Source organism: Ranitomeya variabilis, chromosome 1, assembly GCF_051348905.1.
Source record: "Ranitomeya variabilis isolate aRanVar5 chromosome 1, aRanVar5.hap1, whole genome shotgun sequence".
Lineage (NCBI taxonomy): Eukaryota > Metazoa > Chordata > Amphibia > Anura > Dendrobatidae > Ranitomeya > Ranitomeya variabilis.
Genome location: NC_135232.1, coordinates 642,063,695 through 642,083,945, shown reverse-complemented (window position 1 = coordinate 642,083,945; position 20,251 = coordinate 642,063,695). Strand labels below are relative to the sequence as shown.

The window sequence follows — 20,251 nt, the reverse complement described above, 5'->3', positions numbered from 1 at the left end:
GGTCACCCAATCATCCTGATCTGCCGAAACAAAACACCTCAAATAAGCCTCCAGAGTCTGATTAGTTCACTCCGTTTGTCCATTAGTCTGAGGATGAAAGGCAGACGAAAACGACAAATCAATGCCCATCCTAGCACAAAAGGATCGCCAGAACCTGGAAACAAACTGGGATCCTCTGTCAGACACAATATTCTCAGGAATGCCGTGTAAACGAACCACATTCTGAAAGAACACAGGAACCAGATCGGAAGAGGAAGGCAGCTTAGGCAAAGGCACCAAATGGACCATTTTAGAAAAGCGATCACATACCACCCAGATGACAGACATGCCCTGAGACACCGGGAGATCTGAAATGAAATCCATGGAAATGTGTGTCCAAGGCCTCTTCGGGACAGGCAAGGGCAAGAGCAACCCGCTGGCACGAGAACAGCAAGGCTTAGCTCGAGCACAAGTCCCACAGGACTGCACAAATGACCGCACATCCCGTGACAAGGAAGGCCACCAAAAGGACCTAGCCACCAGATCTCTGGTGCCAAAAATTCCCGGATGCCCTGCCAACACCGAGGAATGAACCTCGGAAATGACTCTGCTGGTCCACTTATCAGGAACAAACAGTCTGTCAGGTGGACAAGAGTCAGGTCTACCAGCCTGAAATCTCTGCAACACACGTCGCAAATCCGGAGAAATGGCCGACAAGATAACTCCCTCTTTAAGAATACCAACTGGTTCTGCGACTCCAGGAGAGTCAGGCACAAAGCTCCTTGAAAGAGCATCAGCCTTCACATTCTTTGAACCTGGTAAATACGAGACCACAAAGTCAAAACGGGAGAAAAACAATGACCAGCGGGCCTGTCTAGGATTCAGGCGTTTAGCAGACTCGAGATACATCAAATTTTTGTGATCAGTCAAGACCACCACACGATGCTTAGCACCCTCGAGCCAATGACGCCACTCCTCAAATGCCCACTTCATGGCCAGCAACTCCCGATTGCCAACATCATAATTCCGCTCAGCAGGCGAAAACTTCCTAGAGAAGAAAGCACATGGTCTCATTACCGAGCAACCAGGGCCTCTCTGCGACAAAACGGCCCCTGCCCCAATCTCAGAAGCATCCACTTCGACCTGAAAGGGAAGTGAGACATCAGGCTGGAACAAAACAGGCGCCGAAGTAAACCGGCGCTTCAACTCTTGGAACGCCTCCACGGCTGCAGGAGCCCAGTTAGCAACATCAGAACCTTTCTTGGTCATATCCGTCAAAGGTTTAACAACGCTAGAAAAATTAGCGATAAAACGACGGTAGAAGTTAGCAAAACCCAAGAACTTCTGAAGACTCTTAACTGACGTGGGTTGAGTCCAATCATGAATAGCTCGGACCTTGACTGGGTCCATCTCCACAGCAGAAGGGGAAAAAATAAACCCCAAAAAGGGAACCTTCTGTACTCCAAAGAGACACTTTGAGCCCTTAACAAACAAAGCATTCTCACGCAAAACCTGAAACACCATCCTGACCTGCTCCACATGTGAGTCCCAATCTTCAGAGAAAACCAGAATATCATCCAGATAAACAATCATAAATTTATCCAGATACTTCCGGAAAATATCATGCATAAAGGACTGAAACACTGAGGGAGCATTAGAGAGCCCAAAAGGCATCACCAAGTACTCAAAATGACCTTCGGGCGTATTAAATGCTGTCTTCCATTCATCTCCTTGCTTAATGCGCACAAGGTTGTACGCACCACGAAGATCTATCTTGGTGAACCACTTGGCACCTTTAATCCGGGCAAACAAGTCCGACAACAGAGGCAAAGGATACTGAAATTTAACAGTGATTTTATTCAGAAGCCGATAGTCAATACAAGGTCTCAAAGATCCGTCCTTCTTGGCCACAAAAAAAAATCCCGCACCAAGAGGGGAAGAGGATGGACGGATATGCCCCTTCTCCAGAGACTCCTTGATATACGAACGCATTGCGGCATGCTCAGGTACAGACAGATTAAATAGTCTTCCCTTAGGAAATTTACTACCTGGAATCAAATCTATGGCGCAGTCACAGTCCCTATGAGGAGGCAGAGCACTGGACCTGGACTCGCTGAATACATCCTGATAATCAGACAAATACTCAGGAACTTCCGAAGGAGTAGAGGAAGCAATAGACACCGGCGGGGAATCAGCATGAATTCCCTGACAGCCCCAACTTGACACAGACATTGCCTTCCAATCCAAGACTGGATTGTGGGTCTGTAACCATGGCAGACCCAAAACGACCAAATCATGCATTTTATGCAGAACAAGAAAATGAATCACCTCCCGATGTTCAGGAGTCATGCACATGGTTACCTGCGTCCAAAACTGCGGTTTATTTTCCGCCAATGGCGTAGCATCAATACCTCCAAGAGGAATAGGATTTACCAACGGTTCAAGAACAAAACCACAGCGCTTGGCAAATGACAGATCCATAAGACTCAGGGCAGCACCTGAATCCACAAACGCCATAACAGGGTAAGAAGACAATGAGCAAATTAAAGTCACAGACAAAATAAATTTAGGTTGCAAATTACCAATGGCGACAGGACTAACAACCCTTGTTAGGCGTTTAGAGCATGCTGATATAACATGTGTAGAATCACCACAGTAAAAACACAACCCATTCTGACGTCTATGATTTTTCCGCTCATTTCTAGTCTGAATTCTATCACATTGCATTAAATCAGGTGTTTGTTCAGACAACACCACCAGAGGATTAGCGGTTTTGCGCTCCCGCAAACGCCGGTCAATTTGAATAGCCAGCGCCATGGAATCATTCAGACTTGTAGGAATGGGGAAACCCACCATCACATTCTTAATGGCTTCAGAAAGGCCATTTCTGAAATTTGCGGCCAGAGCACACTCATTCCACTGAGTAAGCACGGACCATTTTCGAAATTTTTGGCAATACACTTCAGCATCCTGGCCCTGAGAAATAGCCAGCAAGACTTTTTCTGCCTGAACTTCAAGATTGGGTTCCTCGTAAAGCAATCCGAGCGCCAGAAAAAACGCATCAATATTTGCCAATGCCGGATCTCCTGGCGCTAGCGAGAAAGCCCAATCCTGAGGGTCGCCCCGTAAAAAAGAGATAACAATTTTAACTTGCTGAGCTGAATCTCCAGATGAACGGGGTCTCAGAGATAGAAACAATTTACAATTATTCCTGAAATTCCTAAACTTAAATCGGTCTCCAGAAAACAGTTCAGGAATAGGTATTTTAGGTTCAGACATTGGACTACTGGTAACAAAATCTTGTATGCCCTGCACACGAGCAGCAAGCTGGTCTACACTTGTAATCAAGGTCTGGACATTCATGTCTGCAGCAAGCACAAGCCACTCAGAGGTAAAGGGGAGGAAGAGAGGGAAAAAAAAAATAAATCAGAATTTCCTTTCTTATTATCCCACTTCTGCAATGCATTAAACATTCAATGTTGGCCTGGCATACTGTTATGACCCCAATGGCAGAGGGTCTCAGAAATAATTACTAAGGCTGCAAACACAAAAAACCAGCTGATAGGGCAGTGGTAACTGAGCTGACCATATATCTAATCCTAGCACCACAAATAGCAGCAGCCGGGGAACGTGCCTACGTTGGTTCTAGAGGTCTCGCGCCAGCCGGAGAACTAACTAACCCTAGAAGGGAAAAGAAAGACCTTTCTTGCCTCCAGAGAAAAGACCCCAAAAGTTGGATACAAGCCCCCAACAAATAATAACGGTGAGGTAAGAGGAAAAGACAAACGTAAGAATGAGCTAGGTATTTAGCAAAGAGAGGCCCACTAGCTAATAGCAGAATATAGTAAGATGACTTATATGGTCAGCAAAAACCCTATCAAAATATCCACGCTGGATATTCAAGAACCCCCGAACCGTCTAACGGCCCGGGGGGAGAACACCAGCCCCCTAGAGATTCCAGCAAAGTCAGGAATCACATTTAGTACAAGCTGGACAAAAATAAGAGCAAAGCAAATAACCAAAAAACAAAGAAGCAGGACTTAGCTTAATTTTGCACGAACCAGGACCAGCAGACAGGAGCAAACAGAAAGGATCTGATAACAACGATGCCAGGCACTGGACTAAGGATCCAGGAAGTTTATATAGCAACACCCCTGGACTAACGACCCAGGTGGGTGCCAAACTGAGGAAAGACAATCCCAGAGTCATATCACTAGTAACCACAAGAGGGAGCCAAAAAGTCTAATTCACAACACATGGTGATGCCAAGGACTACCCTTTGGCCAGGGTGGACATTGAAACGGCATGTGGCACTGAGTCCCACATAGTCGGCGTCATGCAGGACTTGTTGCACCCTATAATTATTGGCCGGGATTTCTGTCTGTTTTGGGATTTGTGGGGAAAAGGTTCTGAGCTCCCTAGCAAGAGTAGGGAACCAGTGAACCCTGGAAGGGTGTCACCACACCCAGGGACAGACAGGTTTCCTTTTTGTGTGCTGGTTGGGGATGAGGAAGAAGTGTCCCCTGCATCTGACACTATGGAGTTAGAGGTAACCGGTGAAAATTTTGGGACTGCCCAACATAAGGACCCCACTCTGAGGGAAGCCTTTAATAATGTCACAGTTATTGACGGGGTGGTACAGGAGCCGGGGGCAGACACAAGGTTTCCCCATTTTCTGATGAGTGGGGAGTTGTACCGGGTCACGAAAATAAGGGAGGAGTTGGTAGAGCAGTTGGTAGTGCCGGGTCCATATAGACGGAAGGTGTTGGACTTGGCCCATTCACACATCTTGGGTGGACACCTAGGGGTGGAAAAAACGCAGGAACGGGTTGTGCAGAGATTCTATTGGCCTGGGTGTCACCGAGAAATACTGAACTATTGCAGGTCCTGCCCTACATGTCAGCTAACTGCTCCCACTCCTCATTTCCGGAACCCCCTTGTGCCACTGCCCATTATTGAGGTACCGTTCGAGAGAATTGCCATGGACTTGGTTGGTCCCTTAGTTAAATCAGCCCGGGGCCATCAGTATATATTAGTCATCCTGGACTATGCCACACGCTATCCTGAGGCAATTCCCTTGAGAAATTCTTCCTCGAAGAGTATAGCCCGCGAGTTGGTCCATGTCTTTTCCCGGACAGGTCTGCCGAAGGAGATCCTGACTGACCAGGGGACACCTTTCATGAGCAAGGTGATGAGGGAGTTATGCAAAGCCCTGAAAATCTCCCAGTTGAGGACCTCGGTGTACCATCCCCAGTCAGATGGTCTTGTTGAGAGATTTAACAAGACACTGAAGAGCATGCTGAGAAAAGCTATAGAGAAAGACGGTAGAGACAGGGATTGTCTCTTACCCTATCTGATGTTTTCCATTCGTGAAGTTCCACAGGCCTCCACAGGGTTCTCACCGTTTGAGCTTCTATATGGCCGACATCCGCGAGGACTCCTGGATGTAGCCAAGGAAACCTGGGAAGCCGAAGCCACACCCCACAGAAGCGTCATTGAGCATGTGGCCCTGATGCAGCAGAGGATTGCAAAGGTGATGCCTATCGTGAAAGAACACCTCCTCCAGGCACAAGAAGCTCAGGCCAGAATCTACAACCGGTCTGCAAGAGTGAGGCAGTTCAATCCGGGAGACCGAGTTCTTGTGTTAGTTCCGACGGTGGAAAGCAAGTTTTTGGCCAAATGGCAAGGGCCATATGAGGTTGTCAAGAAACTTGGTGAAGTAAATTATAAAATTCACCAACCAGGAAGACGGAAACCATTCCAAGTGTACCATGTCAACCTCATCAAGCCGTGGCAAGATAGAGAGCCGACAGTAACTCCATCGTTTTTAAGCAACCCAGAAGGTGAGGTTGGAGTGGTTACTATAGCGGAGACGCTATCGAAGACCCAGAAACAACAGTGCCGGGAGTTACTCCAGAAAAACAGGGACCTGTTTTCAGAGTTGCCAGGACACACGAAGGTCATAGTGCACGAGGTCCTAACAGAGCCACATGTGCGGGTGAACGTGAAGCCCTATCGTATTCCTGAGGCTCGTCGAGAAGTTATCTCCAAGGAAGTGGAGCGTATGTTGAAGCTTGGAGTCATTGAGGAATCCAAGAGCGGTTGGTCGAGCGCAATTGTCCTGGTCCCAAAACCTGATGGAGAGTGGAGGTTTTGCAACGACTATCGGAAGTTGAATGAGGTCTCCAAGTTTGACGCTTATCCCATTCCCCGCGTTGATGAGCTCATCGAAAGGCTTGGGCCCGCCAGGTACATAACCACCTTGGATTTGACAAAGGGGTATTGGCAGATTCCCATGGCACAGGAAGCCAAGGAGAAGACGGCGTTTTCTACACCAGATGGATGTTTCCAGTATGTCCGGATGCCGTTTGGCCTACAGGGAGCTCCGGCGACCTTCCAGAGGGCTATGGATAGAATCCTTGCACCCCATAAGGCATATGCTGCTGCGTACCTGGATGATATTGTCATCTTTAGCCCGGACTGGGAGAGTCATCTGGAAAAGGTCCAAGCGGTGTTTGATGCTATAAGAGAGGCCGGATTTACAATAAACCCGAAGAAGTGTGCCTTGGGTAAAGAAGAAGCTAAGTACCTTGGATACATAGTGGGTCGTGGAGAAATAAAACCCGAAATCAGTAAAGTGGAGGCAATTCAAACATGGCCAAAACCAGTTTCCAAGAAGCAAGTTAAAGCCTTCCTGGGAATCGTGGGATATTACAGGAGGTTCATCCCAAACTTCGCCACGATGGCTGCGCCTCTGACTGACCTGCTAAAAGGGACAAAATCAGTAATGGTTAAGTGGTCCGAAGAAACAAAGTCAGCCTTCCAAGAAATGAAAGAGGCTTTGTGTAAGCAACCCGTTCTGATGGCCCCAAACTTCAAAAAAGAGTTTATTCTTCAGACAGATGCCTCAGATGTCGGGGTGGGAGCAGTCCTTTCCCAAGAGCTACATGGGGAGGAGCATCCTGTCCTCTATCTGAGTAGGAAGTTGTCCTCGTCTGATAAGAACTACTCAGTCGTTGAGAAGGAGTGCTTGGCCATAAAATGGGCAGTGGACACATTACGGTACTATCTGCTGGGACGTAAATTTAGATTGATATCCGACCATGCCCCACTTAGGTGGATGAGGGAAACGAAGGGTAGAAATGCTAGGGTCACCCGTTGGTTCTTAGCCCTGCAGGACTTCTGTTTCCATGTGGAACATAGGGCCGGAAAGCTGCACGGTAATGCTGATGCCCTGTCAAGAATCCCTTGTCTAGTGGGGGAAAGTGCCAAGCCCCACGGCTTTAGGCAGAGGGGGAGGTATGTAGCGTGGCTAAAGGGTGTCTAATCGACGGGAGATATGTGTCGCATAGATGGCTTGCCGCTGTGATGTAACCATAGCTAACTATATATCTGTCAGGACCTGTGGTGATGTCAGACCACATGGCTAATCATGTGATGGGTTACTGGGTGTGGTTAGCTCTATATAAGACAGGCTAATGTTTAACACAGGGGATATGTGTGGAGGGGCTAGCCTCCAGTGTGTTAAGGCTCCAGCACTGAGCCTGAAGGAATGGACACTTGTTTTTTCCCTTTTGCCTGAGTTAAAGGCTATTTGTTTTTCCTGTTTATGCTAAACTGGTTTATGAAGCAATAAACCTTTTAACTTTTGTTGGAACCTGCCTCCTAAGTGTCAGCCGTCACACCTGAGTGAGTGAAATCCCTACAATATATATATATATATATATATATATATATATATATATATATATATATATATATATATATAATGTCAGTGAGACACATATATATAAATATATATATATATTTATATTTAATAAAGCGCTAGATAACAAAATTGAATTACCGGCTTTTCTGCTATCTCCTTCCCAAACCCGACATGATATGAGACATGGTTTACATACAGTAAACCATTTCAAATCCTTTTTTTTTTTTGCATATTCCTCACTATTAATGTTAGTAGTGTGTGTGTGTGCAAAATTTTGGGGCTCTAGCTGTTAAAATAAAGGGTTAAATCGCGGAAAAAACTGGCGTGGGCTCCCGCGCAATTTTCTCCACCAGAGTGGTAAAGCCAGAGCTCCTGCTTGTAAAGTAATTTAATCCCTTCAGATGGATTTACATCGTGGGACTTGACTGTAACGACGGAAGATATGGGATATTGTTGATTTTTTATTTTAACTTTGTTTCAGGTGACAAGGGTCTTCAGTTGGATTGAGAGTATAATAAAATATTACAACACCCTGTGTCTTTATTTCATTAAAATACTTTTTCCTAATGTGTGTGTGTGTTTTATTAACCATTTACTACTATTGGATTAATAATGGATAGGTGTCTTAATTGACACCTATCCATTATTAACCTGGCTTCATGTCACCTTACAGTAGCAAGGTGACATTAACCCTTAATTACCCCATATCCCACCGCTACAGGGGAGTGGGAAGAGAGAGGCTAAGTGCCAGAATAGGCGCATCTTACAGATGTGCCTTTTCTGGGGTGGCTGGGGGCAGATGTTTTTAGCCAGGGGGGGTCCTATAACCATGGTCCCTCTCTAGGCTATTAATATCTGCCCTCAGTCACTGGCTTTCCCACTCTGGCGGAGAAAATTGCGCGGGAGCCCACGCCAATTTTTTCCGTGATTTAACCCTTTATTTAACACACATACACTTCTAACATTAGTAAAGAGGAATATGTAAAAAAAAAGAAGGGATATGAGATGGTTTACTGTATGTAATCCATGTCTCATATCCTGTCGGGTTTAGGAAGGAGATAGCAAAAGCCTGCAATTGAATTACCAGCTTTTAAGCTATCTTGCGCTGTATTAAACATAAATATATATATATATATATATATATATATATATATATATGTGTGTGTGTGTCTCAATGACATATATATACCTATACTATGTGTAGACATTTATTCTATCATAACATGTCAGTGTGATTTTACTGTACACCACACTGAATTACCGGCTTTTCTATAGGACACCGCTGCGTATTTCTCGCAAGTCACACGCATGGTCCGTGTGCATTCCGTATTTTTCTCGCCCCCATAGACTTTCATTGGCGTATTTTTTAGGCAATACGCTGACAAACGCAGCATGCTGCGATTGTCTACGGCCGTACAAGACCGTATAATACGGATCAGTAAAATACGGCAGATAGGAGCTGGGCCATAGAGAATCATTGTACTGTATGCAATCCGTATTTTCTGCGCCTCTCATACGTCCGTAAAACTCACTAGTGTGACGCCGGCCTAAAAGTAATTCTGGCATTTTGAGTTTTTTTCTCGTTGCTCCATTTACCAATTGGAATATGGTAATTTACTTTATACTTTGATAGATTGAACATTTCTGAATGCAGCGATACCAAATATGTGTAGTTTTTTAATTGTTTTATTTTCAATGAGGCTAAAGGGGGATGACTTGAACTTGTGTTGTTTTAATTTTTTTAAACCTTTTTTACTTTTTACTGGCTTTAATAGTTCCCTTAGAAGACTTGAAGCTCCAACCATCCAATCATCTGTGCTATACAAAGCAGGGCTTTAGATTTGGTATGTGTAGCAAAAATCACGTGATGGGGCGCCGATGGGCGGAACTTGTGACGCACTTCTGGCCGGCTCGTGTTAAATATCGCTGTCAGAGATTGGCAGCAGAATTTTACATGTTAGAGGCACATGACAGCTGATCAGATCAGCGCCGGAGCCCGCGTCATAGGCTTGGATACGCCCTTGCACGTACCTATTCTTCCAAGGTCGTGGAGAAGCAATTTTATTTTTTGGGTCAGAATTAATAATAATAATAATAATAATTTTTATTTATATAGCGCCAACATATTCCGCAGCGCTTTACAACTTATAGAGGGGACTTGTACAGACAATAGACATTACAGCATAACGAATTACACTAATACCACACTTATATAGCTTTTTTGTGTTTTGCATTCCTGAATTCTGTGAGCTATAATGTTATTTTTCCGCCAACAGAATTGTATGAGGGCTCGTTTTTTGTGGGATTAGTATACGTTTTCAATTATACCATTTTTGTTTACATATGATATTTTGTTTTTTATTCGATTTTTTTTGTGTGTCAGTACAGTGAAAAAGTTACATTTTGGAATGGGTTTATCTTTTTTTTTTTTTTACTGTATTCTCTATTCTGCTTAAGTAATGCTACAGTTTTCTAACTGTTTTTTATTTTTCCAGATATGGCGATTCTAATTACCGTATGTGTACTTTGTTTGTTCTTATGTAACACTTGCTTTCTTTAACTGCAAACTAATTTACTGTGATTATTTGTTTTGTGTGCTTTTTTCACATTTGTATAATATTTATTTATTTATTTTTCTTTTTACTTTGTTCACAAAGTCCAACTATGAGAGTTGGAGATTTTAGTTTTTGACTGATGGTCTACTGCACTCTAGGGCATGAGACCTGTCAGTTTTGCACTGACACATGGCGTGTTAATCCATGCTCATGGCAGGCCACCATAGCTGGCAGACCCTTGGGGTCACTATTTGGCATTGGGTTGCCATGGCAACCATCACCATCATTGTCATACACATAGTGATCTGTGTTCTGTGAAGATAAATGACAGAACAAGGAGTTGGAGACTCCCCGACCCACTGGAATATCCAATGGTACATATGCGTCCTTAGGACACAAATCTCATTGAATATGGTTATTGCCCTGTTCTAATAACATTGCTGGTGTGGTGTGAGGGGCCAATGGGCAGGGGGCTGGCCCTGAGCAGCTGTGACCCTATGGCTGCATACTGATTAAACTTTGTTTTCAGGCACATGTAGAATCTTATATTTACTAAGTTTCACATGTATCTGTTCATTTAAACATATACTCATTTGTTTTAGGTTTTGTTTGAACGCTTTACCATGACCACCTTCTTGGAGTTTATTCAGCAGAACGAAGATAGGGATGGAGTCCGTTTCAGTTGGAATGTGTGGCCATCAAGTCGCTTAGAGGCCACTCGAATGGTGGTTCCAGTAGCAACACTCTTCACCCCACTAAAGGAGAGGCCAGACCTGCCCCCGATACAGTATGAGCCTGTCCTATGCAGCAGAACCACTTGCCGAGCAGTTCTTAATCCTCTCTGGTAAGTGCTCTTATACCATGCAAAATTGAACGGTATACAGGTTCAAGAAGTTCTAGAGACTTTCATAAAAGGGTACTAAACTTCAGGAGGTCGGAGAATGTCTGAATTAAACTTTCCCTCTAACTCATAGCAATTGCCGTACATCTCATAGGGTAGGATTAAAAGTTAAGTTATTTGATAGGAGCCATGCAGCTTTCGTTGCAGCCAGTGGTGTGCAAAATGGCATATTCCTGTTTGGGCCTATGTTGAAGTTTCTGGAACAAGTACAGTAGAGCCCTTGTGTACCAGGTGAACATAGGCCACAGTGTGTGGAGAAACACGGGGAAGGGACTAGGCACTCGAGCAGTCACCATTATTAGAACTGTAGTGATACGTCATGAATCACAAGGAGGACGTAACTTATTATTACAGGTATGTGGAGCAGGGCTAACTTATATTCCAGGAATAAGCCCTACATCACAGAGTCTCCACCCGAAAAAAAAAACAAGTTTTCACTTTTGCTATTTATTAATTTATTCTGCTGAATGAAGACTATAAGGCCACATGCACTTGTTCAGTATTTTACATCAGTATTTGTAAGCCAAAACCAGGAGTGGGACAATCATACGAAAAGTATAATAGAAACACATCAACACGTCAACACTTCTGTATCTTCTGTATTTTTCACCCACTCCTCGTTTTGGCTTACAAATACTGAGGTAAGAAAAACCTCACCAAATACTCAACATGTGAACGCGGCCTTAGTCTGGTACTCAGTCCATATGCACAGATTGAGTATTTGGTCAATTTTTTACATCAGTATTTGAAGCTAAAACCAGGAGTGGGTGAAAACTGCAGAAGTGGTGACGTGTTTCTTTTATACTTTTCCTCTGATTGTTCCACTTCTGTTTTTTTTCTTACAAATACTGGGATAAAAAACTCACCAACTACTCAACGTGTGTATGAACGTGGCCTTTTGGGATCAATTATGTTTGAAATGTGTGGCTAGTAAATAATTTCCAGGAATCAAGGTTTTGGTAGCCTCCCTCTTCTCTCTGTCATTAGTGGCCAGATCTGCCTTTAGTACAGTACGAGTCTGTCCTATGGACCAGAAGCACTTACAAAAGGACCTTTCACCAAATGTTCCATGTTGCATTGGACACACAATATAATAGTTTCTGCAAAGCAGAATAAAACTTTGTTTTTAATTTTGTCTCACTGTTGTGGAGACATTAGCACTCAAAGTATTTGGTACCTGATGAGTTAACTTTAGTTAAAGAGAACCTGTCACCACTTTTAATTGATTGTCAGGTATACATTCCACGTTTGAAACCCCCTGACACCCAATGCATCACCCATAAAAAACGTTTTTATTTGTCCCGCGCTGTATGTTAATCTGTTCGGTCCGATGGGTGTTGCCTCTGTTCCCTCACTCCACCCCCTCCTCGGCTTGCTGTACGCATTCTTCGCCGTGAATCTCGCAGAGCGCATACAGACTTTGCGTGTGCGCATTGCAATGTGACCTCGCGCGTGTGCAGTATGCCTTGCCCAACTGCTGGCAAAGCCGAAAAGCAGTACGGCGCATGCGCCAGTACTACGCCGTACTGATTTTTGGCTTTTCCCGCACTTGGGCATACTGGGCACGCGCGAGGACACATTGCAATGTGCACACGCAAAGTCTGTACGCGCTCTGCGAGATTCATGGCGAAGAATGCGTACAGCAAGCCGAGGAGTGAGGGAACAGAGGCAACACTCATTGGACCGAACAGATTAATATACAGCGCGGGACAAATAAAAAAATTAAAACGTTTTTTACGTGTGATGCATGGGGTGTCAGGGGGTTTCAAATATCTCTGTGGAATGCATACCCGACAATCGATTAAATTATATTTTTAGCTGATAGAGCAAAAAAGTGGTGACAGGTTCCCTTTAAGTCCAAGTGGGTGTTTTTATTGAGGGCTTGAACTTCTCATTGTATGATTTGCCATCTGCCAACACCCACTTTGACTTAACAAAAGTTAACTCATTAGGTTCCAAATACTTTGATAACATTTCTGCAATGGAAAGAAAAAATTAAAAACAAGTTTTATTCCATTCTGTAGCCACTATTACACCGTGTGTCCAGTTCAACATTAAAAATTTGGTTAAAAGTCCTCTTTAAATGGTTAATCCCCTCCTGTTTGTTCAGGTTTGCACCACACCCTAGCCACCCATTAGACTTCCTGATTGCTGAGTTGTGGCTACTACTATTTGGACCAGTGACATCTTTTCACCTCCGGCCAGATAGAGCGCTCCCATCCAGTATCCAGGTTGTTCTTGTAGAATGGCAAAAGATAGCTGTTGCAATATCACCATCTTGTCCATTCCAGGCCTAGAAGACTCGGTGTTGTCCATAAAAAACATGGAGGTCAGGCAAAGTACTAGATTTAGTAGTTTTTGATGTGGGGTCTACTACTTTTTGCATCAACTAATTTCAGTAAAGATTTTGTAATGAAAGTTTTATTATTAACCTTCCTTTTATGTTATTGGTTAAAAAAATGTTCTATGAAGCTCAGTCTTGTCAAAATGTTTACTTTTCAAAGTGGTGTACTCATTTATGCTGAGCACTGTACGTATGTTGTTAGATCAACTCACTCAGCTGCTCAGAGAGGTAGTCACAGGAACACTTTCCATTTAAGTTTTCAACTGGTTTATTGAAAACGTATTGCATAAATCAGTGCAAAATTAGGTAAACAAACACCGCTCTTCTGGAATAATGGGAAAACAAAATAGCATACAGTACAGTCTATGTGGCTGCTGGGTTTTGGCAGTTCAGGGAAAGCAAAAATGAGGTTCGGATCTCACAAGAACAGCTCTGGAGATCTCATCTCCAGATACACCAAGCACTGAGTCCAAAGGCTTCACATTTACTTATCCAGATACACTGAGTCCAAAGGCTTCACATTTACTTTCTGGATCCTGCCCTGGAATGGAGAAATGGTGAACAGCCTCCCACCCACTCTTAAACTATTTACAAAAACCCAGCCCTTAATACGGCCAATTAACCAATCTCAGCAAACAGTATTGTTTCATTTTTCCAGGTTCATGTCGCTGAGGTGAACATCCTCAGTGACACATATCTCCCATCCAGTATTCTACCTTCTCACAGTGTTTATATTGATTTGTGCAAAGTTTGTTGAAAGTACATTTACACTTTAAATGCTATCACTGACCCAAGTGTAGGTGATAACTTGCAAATAGGTGGTGGTCTGATTGCTGGAATGCCAACTGTTTCCCAGAATGGAGATCTCAAATGCCTTTTGCTGTTCTTCTTTCATTAATTCCCTATCTAACTGCTGACGATAACTATTGTATTTGACAGTCCCATAGAAAATGAATGCTATGTGGGACCTTGAGCTACTAGCAGTGAAACTTGCTTTGGGAGAATGGTAATATTTTTGGAGGGTGTTACATTTTCTGACAGTAAGAGTGCATGTCCACGGTGCGTAATGACGGCGCTTTGGACGGAGCGGAAAACCCGCTCCGCCCAAAGCGCCGCCCCTTCTGTACGCACGGTGATTCCAGATGTGTTCATTGCACACATCTTGAATCTCCGCACCCCATACATAGGGCCCTGTGATTTACCTTGCGGCGACGGAGCATTGCCGCAAGGTAAACAGACATGCTGTGTTTTAAAAAGATGCGCTGCATGTCCGTAAACGCAGGGCCGCCGGATGCGTGTTCGCACGCCTAGTGGAGACGGGATTTCATAAAATCCCCTCCACTATGCTGTAACATCTGGGCGCTGCTGGTTGAATGCTGCGGCTCTATGCAGCGTTCAATCCGCAGCTAATCCGGATGTAATCCTGAACGTGGACACATACCCTAAGAACATGAAATCCCTCCTGTCAATCAGAAGAACATAGAAAGATACCCTCTCAAGGTCCTTGATGTTTTTGTTTCCTGCTGACTGTGACGACTTCCTAATCTTATTTGCTGGTTATGTAGAGTTTGGACAACTGGCCGACTCAGGTGGTGCCATGCCCAGAAATGTTGTAAAGGAGGTCCAACTATTTCTCCATCCAACCTCTGTTCAGTCTCTTCTCAACTCGTTTGGTAATTACTGAAGTTTCTTGGTTCCCTATATGATGATGATGTTTTGCATTGGTTTCATCAATAGGAAACATTAAATTCTGCAGAATTTTTTTAAAATGTATACAGTAATTTCTAGTGATGAGTGAATATACTCGTTGCTCGGGTTTTCCCGAGCACGCTCGGGTGACCTCCGAATATTTTGTTAGAGTTCGGAGATTAAGTTTTCATCGCTGCAGCTGAATGATTTACAGCTATTAGCCAGCCTGAGAACATGTGGGGGTTGCCTGGTTGCTAGGGAATCCTCACATGTAATCAAGCTGGCTAACAGATGTAAATCATTCAGCTGAGGTGATGAAAACTTAATCTTCGAACACTAACAAATACTCGGAGATCACCCGAGCATGCTCGGGAAAACCCGAGCAACCAGTGCACTCGCTCATCACTAATAATTTCCAATACTGGGTTCAGTGTAGATTTTGTTAGGGAATTTAGACTGAGATAGTGTAGTTTAGAACTGCTCAAGTTTATTTGCCTATGAAGTTAAAATATACTTTCCATTTTAATTGTGTAATCGTGTATCTTTTGCATTGCAGTCAAGTGGACTATCGGGCAAAGCTTTGGGCTTGCAACTTCTGTTACCAGCGAAATCAGGTGAGACTTGTTAGTAAGTCTGTTGTATACAAGCCTTTCTGGTCCCAGGGCAACATCCCAAGTTTGACTACTCAGAACGTGAACAATGAAATGAAAATTAATCCTGTGAGTGAAACTGATACAGTGTCAGGCTGACAAAGGACCATGCAGGTCTGATACATTTTGCTTGGGAGCGCAGTGAACATTTCTTTTCTGCCTTTTTAATTTTTCTGCTGATGCTTTCAAGTATTTTTTTGTGCCTTTTATACTACTGGATCATTAAAGTGATTCATTTAAGAAGATGTAAGCACTGGCTATCATTTGGACTGTTGCTATTGTAAGACTGTCTACTTCAAGTCTACACCACCTACAGTCATGGCCAAAAGTATTGACACCCCTGCAATTCTGTCAGATGATACTCAGTTTCTTCCTGAAAATGATTGCAAACACAAATTCTTTGGTATTATTATCTTCATTTAATTTGTCTTAAATGAAAAAACACAAAAAGAATTGTCCTAAAGCCAAATTGGATATAATTCCACACCAAACATAAAAAAAGGGGGTGGACAAAAGTATTGGCGCTGTTCGAAAAATCATGTGATGCTTCTCTAATTTGTGTAATTAACAGCACCTGTAACTTACCTGTGGCACCTAACAGGTGTTGGCAATAACTAAATCACACTTGCAGCCCGTTGACATGGATTAAAGTTGACTCAACCTCTGTCCTGTGTCCTTGTGTGTACCACATTGAGCATGGAGAAAAGAAAGAAGACCAAAGAACTGTCTGAGGACTTGAAAAACCAAATTGTGAGGAAGCATGAGCAATCTCAAGGCTACAAGTCCATTTCCAAAGACCTGAATGTTCCTGTGTCTACCGTGCGCAGTGTCATCAAGAAGTTTAAAGCCCATGGCACTGTGGCTAACCTCCCTAGATGTGGACGGAAAAGAAAAATTGACAAGAGATTTCAACGCAAGATTGTGCGGATGTTGGATAAAGAACCTCGACTAACATCCAAACAAGTTCAAGCTGCCCTGCAGGCCGAGGGTACAACAGTGTCAACCCGTACTATCTGTCGGTGTCTGAATGAAAAGGGACTGTATGGTAGGAGACCGAAGAAGGCCCCACTTCTGACCCTGAGACATAAAAAAGCCAGGCTGGAGTTTGTCAAAACTTACTCGAAAAAGCCTAAAATGTTTTGGAAGAATGTTCTCTGGTCAGATGAGACAAAAGTAGAGCTTTTTGGGCAAAGGTATCAACATAGAGTTTACATGAGAAAAAAAGAGGCATTCAAAGAAAAGAACACGGTCCCTACAGTCAAACATGGCGGTGGTTCCCTGATGTTTTGGGGTTGCTTTGCTGCCTCTGGCACTGGAATGCTTGACCGTGTGCATGGCATTATGAAGTCTGAAGACTACCAACAAATTTTGCAGCATAATGTAGGGCCCAGTATGAGAAAGCTGGGTCTCCCTCAGAGGTCATGGGTCTTCCAGCAGGACAATGACACAAAACACACTTCAAAAAGCACTAGAAAATGGTTTGAGAGAAAGCACTGGAGACTTCTAAGGTGGCCAGCAATGAGTCCAGACCTGAATCCCATAGAACACCTGTGGAGAGATTTAAAAATGGCAGTTTGGAGAAGGCACCCTTCAAATATCAGGGACCTGGAGCAGTTTGCCAAAGAAGAATGGTCTAAAATTCCAGCAGAGCATTGTAAGAAACTCATTGATGGTTACCGGAAGTTATTTTGGCTAAAGGTTGTGCAGCACCCCAGAGTCCTGGTTGTTGCAGTACTGTGGCTCCGCCACTATGGGGAGCTATGGTACGTCTGATTGCACTAAAGGAGTTTCTCTGACCAGGTAACACCTCACTACACTTCACACTCCGGCCACCAGGGGGGGTGGTCCTATCTAGTAGGCCACTCCTCACACTATGGTAAAACTGGGGGTTGGACAGGAAGACGGAGAAGTAGCTGGGAAGAGCTAGTGAGAGGACCTGTCAGGGATGGGATCCTGGCAGACTCCTCAGAGCAAGAACTAACCAGTGCCTAACGGGAATACAGTAAAGAGGAATTGAGACCAGAAGGGGGTCATGCTGTGAGAACGAAGCAACATCCTTCTGAGGCGCAAAGCAGTCGGTGGCCGGAACGCCGAGCAAGTAAGAGACTTTAAGTACACTGCAAACCACGGCCGGACAGCTAATTACAGGTTGGCTGTCTCACTTAACACCTAAGCAGACAACGGAGGCAGCTGTGGGAGAGGGGCGACTCTAGGGTCCCGGAAGAACTCCAGGCCTACCCCGTCATACGGGTGCGTCCTACCATATCATCTGGAGGACGGAGAGAACGAACAGTAGAGACAGACAGAAACAGTTGTGAGGACTATCCCGGGAGCTCAGCAGGGAAGAACTACAACATCCAGCGCTAGAAGGTAGACACTGATTCCCACCTGTAAAGAGAACTCCTGAAGTGCCTTTGGACCGGCCGGTCTCTAACAACCCAGTTAACAGCACTCTGGACTGAGGTCTCCAAAACCTTCAGTAAAGAGGTAAAGAGACTGCAACCTGGTGTCCTCGTTATTTACCGCGACCTGCACCCCACAACTGCACCGCTACACCACCACTTATTGCACCGGACGTCCCCCACTGACAGACAGGGCCACGGACCGGGTCTAGCCACCGTGACAACCCCAGGACTGAGACCCAGAGGCCCGGCTCCGGGTACCCCTCGGCCCTGCGGCGGTGTGGGGGCGCTCCAACTTGGCGTCACGAACAGGATTTACTTAAGCCTGAAGAATCAGGTCATGTGTGCCTTGGAACTGTGATTTATTGTGCTTGGACTGTACTTTATTGAAAAGACTGTGTGCTGTGCCATTTACCGCCAAAATTCGCCATTGCCGCGCACGGAGGGAGGAACCCTAGCTACGCGGGCGGAACCAGCCAAAAGAAGCGCGGAACGGAAAGCGCGGTAAGGCGCCAATCCCGGAAGAGGAACTCCGACCTCCAGCAGGTTAGTGGGAGGAAGGGACAGCTATGTCTGAGTCGGGAGGAGAGGAGGTGGCGGTCGCAGCCGCGGACGTAGGGGCAGCTCCGGTCCACGCAGCGGGCGAAGCCGCGGCCCTAATACCACCACCGGTTGCCGCAGAACCCGCTTTTCCCCTCAGCCAGCCGGACACTGCCGCTAACACAAAAGCCATAATGCCCTTTTCTATGCCGTACCTGCCCGGAGCGGCCTGGCTCCCACGATACTCTGGGGAGTCGCATACATTCACTGACTTTAAGGAAGGGCTCTGCAGCCTGCTCGAGTTCTATCCCCTGACAGAGCCCCAGAAAGTTCATATGATAACCGGCCAACTCTTTGGGGCGGCTCTGAGAGAATTGAAATCCTGGCCCGCTGAGGATAAAGGAACTGCACAACAGATTTTTGCCAAGCTTAAAGCCACCTTTGATACTCGCACTGCTACGGAAATTAAACTGACTTTCTATAGATGCAAACAGAGACCCCAGGATAGCTTACGGGACTATGCCCTTAATCTCCAGGAGGCGATGCGGGCCATTAAGCAGAGTGACCCCGGCAGCATGCAGGATGAGGATAAACTTCTGAAGGAGCGGTTCATTGAGGGGCTCCTGTGCAGTCACCAGCGGGGCCAATTGCACTTCCTGGCCATGCAAAATCCAGACTTGACTTTTGCGCAGTTCAAAGATAAAGCTATCCAGGCATTGCAGGAGCGACAGCCCAGCCGCGCAATACCACCCAGGCGCCCCGCTCTCACATACCACCAGGAGGTGGCATCGGATACCCCAGTTGCCGCGGAGGCCGACGCCCAGAGCTTCGAGGACGACTCCCCTGCAGGACTCCGTCTTCAGATGCAGGAGCTGACCAAGAACGCTGCTGCCCTAGCCCGGACGGTGCAGTCCCTACAGGAGGCCCCCAAGAAAAAGATCCAGCTAGCCTCCGGACCAGAGGATGTTCCCTGGACGCGACAGAAGAGGACCCCACCGACCAGAGGCCGGGACAGCGATCGTTTCCATCAGGACGGACGACCCATCTGCCGCCGATGTCACCAGGTGGGCCATCTTGCAAGGTACTGTCCTTTAAACGAGCAACCCCTGGGGCAAAGGGCCAACCCCCAGAAGTAGGACGGTCAGGCCCGCAGCATTGGAGAACCAAGTATATTGGAGGACGACCAGTTCTCCCTGTAGTGATTGATGGAATCCCCTTGAATGCTTTGCTGGACACCGGTTCTCAGGTGACGACTATACCTTACGTGCTCTACAAACGGTATTGGGAGGACGCTGATATTACTCGTGGCCCTGACGATGATTTCACCATAATCGCCAGTAATGGTCAGCCGTTGCCACAAGTGGGGTATAAGGAGGTCACCATCAAAGTGGGGCGGGTGGAATTGAAAGCCCAAGGGATTGTGATTGTTGATATTGATCGTCGAGAATGTAATCCCATGATGACTCTTGGTACTAATGTTATA

The 20,251-nt window shown here is 45.3% G+C and overlaps 1 protein-coding gene across 1 annotated transcript in view; it reads left to right on the top strand.

The window, feature by feature from the left end:
- Window positions 1–20,251, top strand: part of LOC143773945 (protein transport protein Sec23A) — a 382,144-nt gene that overhangs the window by 25,334 nt on the left and 336,559 nt on the right. Inside the window, exons 2-3 of the mRNA XM_077261251.1 lie at window positions 10,845–11,086; window positions 15,733–15,790. Coding sequence (XP_077117366.1) covers window positions 10,866–11,086; window positions 15,733–15,790 — 279 coding nt within the window. The 5' untranslated portion in view covers window positions 10,845–10,865. The remainder of the gene's footprint in view (window positions 1–10,844; window positions 11,087–15,732; window positions 15,791–20,251) is intronic.